Raw genomic sequence first — 4,413 nt, forward strand, 5'->3', positions numbered from 1 at the left:
TATATATATATATATATATATATAAACCTTTTTATTTCAGCTAGTTTCCAAGGCAGCATTTCTCATTTTTATTTAGTTTAACATGATGTACTAAAACTAAAACTGAAATAAAAATTAATTAAAAAAACTATATAAACATATATTAAAATCTACTAAAAATGACAAAAACACACACAACAAAAATCAGGAACAATTTCAAATTAAATCTAAAAAAGAAGGATTCAACATATTAAACAAAACTATATAAATATCTCTGATACTCAAATAGCACTAGTTTACATGGTCATCTAAATAAATAAATAAATACATAATCAAAATATCTGCTTCACACAAGAGAAATCAGATTTGGGACACTTGCAACTGCAAGTAGCTTGAGTAACAAAGGGCCTGTTTTCAACAGCAATCTGTGTCTAGTATAGTGTGTTATGATGTAATTATCACCAAAAAATGCAGCTGAGGCAGGCGTGCTAATGTTCCCTCTCATGCTAGCTGCAGATTTCTGCAAACTCAAGACACTCATCCCTCACTTTAAAATGGCTGCTGTGCTCTGAGATACGTGTGGACCTAAATAAACGGTCTCAGCGACTAGCCTCCGGGATTCACTCAGATCCAGCTCTCTCAGCCACACAGGAGCTCAGTAAAACACACACACTGTGGCTAATTGGCAAGACGATACGAATTATTCCACAATTACATAAGCCAGGACCAGGTAAATGAGCAAAGCACATGCAGAGTGAGAGTTAATATTGTTCCAGATAAGCATACAGCACATTAAAATCATAACGAATCTGCATATCTAGTACAGATTTCAAAAACAAGATCTTGTCATATTTTAAACAAAGACACTGCTAAGTATAACACAGCACAATGTGTGAAAGAAGCAAATTACATTTACTTAAACAGAAAACACTTAATGTCCTGTAGTTCTGATTAATTGACATTGACGGTCTCATTTTATCTGATCACTTTCTAAAAATAAATAATTATAAATAATAAAATAAAATAGCATTTAATTATACTACTTTTCCTATTAAAGGATTTAAAAAATAAAATAAAATGAAATTACAAAGTAGGTTTGCTGACACAATTTATCTCACTGTTTCTCCCTGGCTTTTAATAAAGAATGTCCAGAAGTTCATACAAGCTGAATCCTGTATATCTCATTTAAGTCTCTAGTGGTCTACCAGCCCCAGACCACAGAGCACTACTGTTCTGTAATAGTACATGTAAGTATCTGATGCACTCTAAGCTCTCTCAAAAAAAAAGAACAGCACTTATGTTTGTCTGTGGTTTCCTCTCCATCAAGTTCAATTCCTATGAAAAAAAAAATGGCTTAAACTCAATCTATATCAAAAAGAGAGCCCATTCAATGGATAGATTCCAAAATTTCAGGATTGGATGAGAGGACTGCAGAGCGGGTGATGTTTAATTATGGTAATGCACCCATCAGAGGCTGTTGAGAAGGATGACATGATCTTTGGGTGCAGAGGAAGTGTGAATCCGTGAAAACCATATCTCATTATAACCCACATCTGCATATGTCAATGTCATTTGTAATTGCCCTTAAGTGAAGCCCCATGTATTAACTTAACATAGCCACTGCCACATGACAATAAAAGGCAAGGCTTGGCTGTGGGTTTGAGGGGCCTGAATCAAGATCATGAAAATGGGACAAAGCAGTGAAAAAAAAAACTTTCTTTTATAATAAATTACATTCATATTTATGTTTTTATTTTTATACTAATTTTATAATTTAATTAATTTTTTAAAATAAAGTACAGAAGCTAAATATACAGAATAATATCATTTAAATAACATTTTCTGCTGAATTAAATTAAAGAAATTATGAACTGCCCAGCAAATGAACCATCTAGTCCTGTGCGTTTCAAAAAGTACCTTAGCCTGTGCTCAGGTTTCAAATCCTTGAAAGAAAATGATCAAAAGCTGTTTATTATTCTGTTCAAACCCCCAGCCAACCAAAGGAAAATCTAAACCAAAACAGCTAAATGGAATGCGGCACAACACAAAGCGTTTCTCAAGGCAACATTTCAATTCATTGGAGTCCTGTGGCAATAAGAAATTGTCTCCCCTGAGATGTAAAATGTCCTGTGAAACTGGAAGGGTAAAATGGGAACAAGACTCTTAATTGATCTGGCCTGTTTCCCTGGTTCACTCTGTAGAGAGCAGCTGTTTGGTATACATGTTGAATGATTCCCATTCAATGTAGGTCAGTGATGGAATGACCCAGAACAAGATGGCAAAATTTATCCCAAGAATCCAATTTCAAACTACAGACATAATGGCAGGGAATTCTCTTTAAGAGAGAGCATTCAAAGTCCCAATGGCTTGCTCCTGTCCAGCACAATGATTAGATTAAAACCCAGTTACAGTACTTCAAGTGCTTGTGTTTGAGATCTATTCAATAAGATGGTCTTTATTACATGCCGGGTCCTTTGGTTTGATTCAAATGATGAGCACAAGTAACTAAAACTAATTCATCTGAAACTCCTACTCGGATAAAATAAATGCTCTAACTTATCTTTGAATTTGTCCAAAAAAATACAACCTGCATTTTATTGTACACAATTATCATGCCAGATTTCTTGTAATTTATTAAAATGACCATATTCTACATTTCTGGAGCATTTATTTATTTATTATGAAAAAAACTGTTATATTTCTTATTGTAATTTAGTCATTCATTTCGGACCTTTATAATTAAACAGACTGCAGACATTTTTGCAGTTTTCATAAATGATTTCTGAAGGTTAGATTATGTCTACACAGTACATCAAACCCTTTTTTCAAAACAGCAAGGAAAATCCTGTTTTCCGAGATATGTTCCCTATACATTTTTCATGCCTGGAGGTGGTGGTGTGGGATGAAGGTGCTGAGGTTGCAATACAGGCCTAAAACCACAATACTCACCCCTCCCACTCGCTCGAAGTGGTCGGCGTCCTGATGGAAATCAATGGGCTGACCGTTAAAGGCCCAGGAGAAGGCCACGTCCAAGGCTGGATCGGCAGTCACCTGGCAGGGCAGCACGATGCTCTCACCCACCGTGATCTCTGTGCTGCTGGGGCCCTGGCTGATCCTTGTGGGCTCTGTTAGTTACAGTGTCAACACAGTCTGTCAGTTTAGCTCTGGAACACATACTGAGGCGAGAAAACCACTTCCGTAGCCAGGCAAATAACAAGACACATTTTTTTTTTTTTTCCAAAAATCTAGTGAGCTGCCACCGGAGGAAGCATTTTAAAGCATTATAGGCATGATCCCAACACATGGCTTCATAATTACTCTGCTTTATAATATTTAAATGCTCTGCAGCAAGCTCTAATTAAAGGGATAGTTCACTCAAAAATGAAAATTCTGTCATTAATCGTAGTTCCAAACCTGTAAGACCTTCGTTCATCTTTGGAACACAAATTAAGATATTTTTGATGAAATCTGAGAGCTCTCTGACCCTCCATAGACAGCAAGGATATTACCATGATCAATGCACAAAAACATAGCAAGGACATCAGTAAAATAATCCATGTGACATCAGGGGTTCAACCGTAATTTTACGAATCTACGAGAATACTACTTGTGCGTAAAGAAAACAATAATAACATAACTTATTCAACAATTATTCTCCCCAAGTTACCATCTTCCGCCATTTTGGAGAGTACCCCAGAAACGTAATCAGTGTTGTTTACGTTCAGCATGCGCACTTTGTCTACTGAACCTTAACAACGCTGATTACATTCAGTAGACAGTGCGTGCATGCTGTTATTATTGTTTTCTTTGCGCACAAAAAGTATTCTCGTAGCTTCGTAAAATTACGGTTGAACCCCTGATGTCACATGGACTATTTTACCGATGTCCTTGCTACGTTTCTGGACGTTGATCGTGGTAATATCGTTGCTGTCTATGGAGGGTCAGAGAGCTCTCAGATTCCATCAAGAATATCTTAATTTGTGTTCCGAAGATGAATAAAGGTCTTACGGGTTTGGAAAGACATGAGGGTGAGAAATTAATGACAGAATTTTTATTTTTGGGTGAACTAACACTTTAAGACAAAAATCTATTAGAAATACTGTTAGAAATATACTTGGTATAGAATATACAATATATACATTTATATTACGGGGCCGTTGAATGCTTGAATCTGATTGGCTGACGAACGTTCTGAGGTGTGCAATTATTTTCAGGGAAACGCACGGCGAACGTAGTTCCAGGCAGCTCTCTTGACCGCATTACAGTTTCATATCACTTCGCATAGTTAACTGTAATAACGGAAATTAGCATACAGTACCTATACAGCACACAGGAATTACTGCAATCACACGTGCTCGCACACGCACACTACGGTCACGCAGTTTGCACAAAAAGGTGTTGTCAGCGCTGCCCTGCCGATTTTATCGCTTAGCC

The 4,413-nt window shown here is 36.7% G+C and overlaps 1 protein-coding gene across 1 annotated transcript in view; it reads right to left on the reverse strand.

Annotated features, from left to right (window-relative positions):
- Nucleotides 1-4,413, reverse strand: part of LOC107713475 (contactin-3-like) — a 71,145-nt gene that overhangs the window by 12,443 nt on the left and 54,289 nt on the right. The window contains exon 13 of the mRNA XM_016518990.1: nucleotides 2,929-3,104. Coding sequence (XP_016374476.1) covers nucleotides 2,929-3,104 — 176 coding nt within the window. The remainder of the gene's footprint in view (nucleotides 1-2,928; nucleotides 3,105-4,413) is intronic.

Source organism: Sinocyclocheilus rhinocerous, unplaced genomic scaffold (genome assembly GCF_001515625.1).
Source record: "Sinocyclocheilus rhinocerous isolate Xijiao unplaced genomic scaffold, SAMN03320098_v1.1 scaffold57, whole genome shotgun sequence".
Classification (NCBI taxonomy): Eukaryota; Metazoa; Chordata; class Actinopteri; order Cypriniformes; family Cyprinidae; genus Sinocyclocheilus; species Sinocyclocheilus rhinocerous.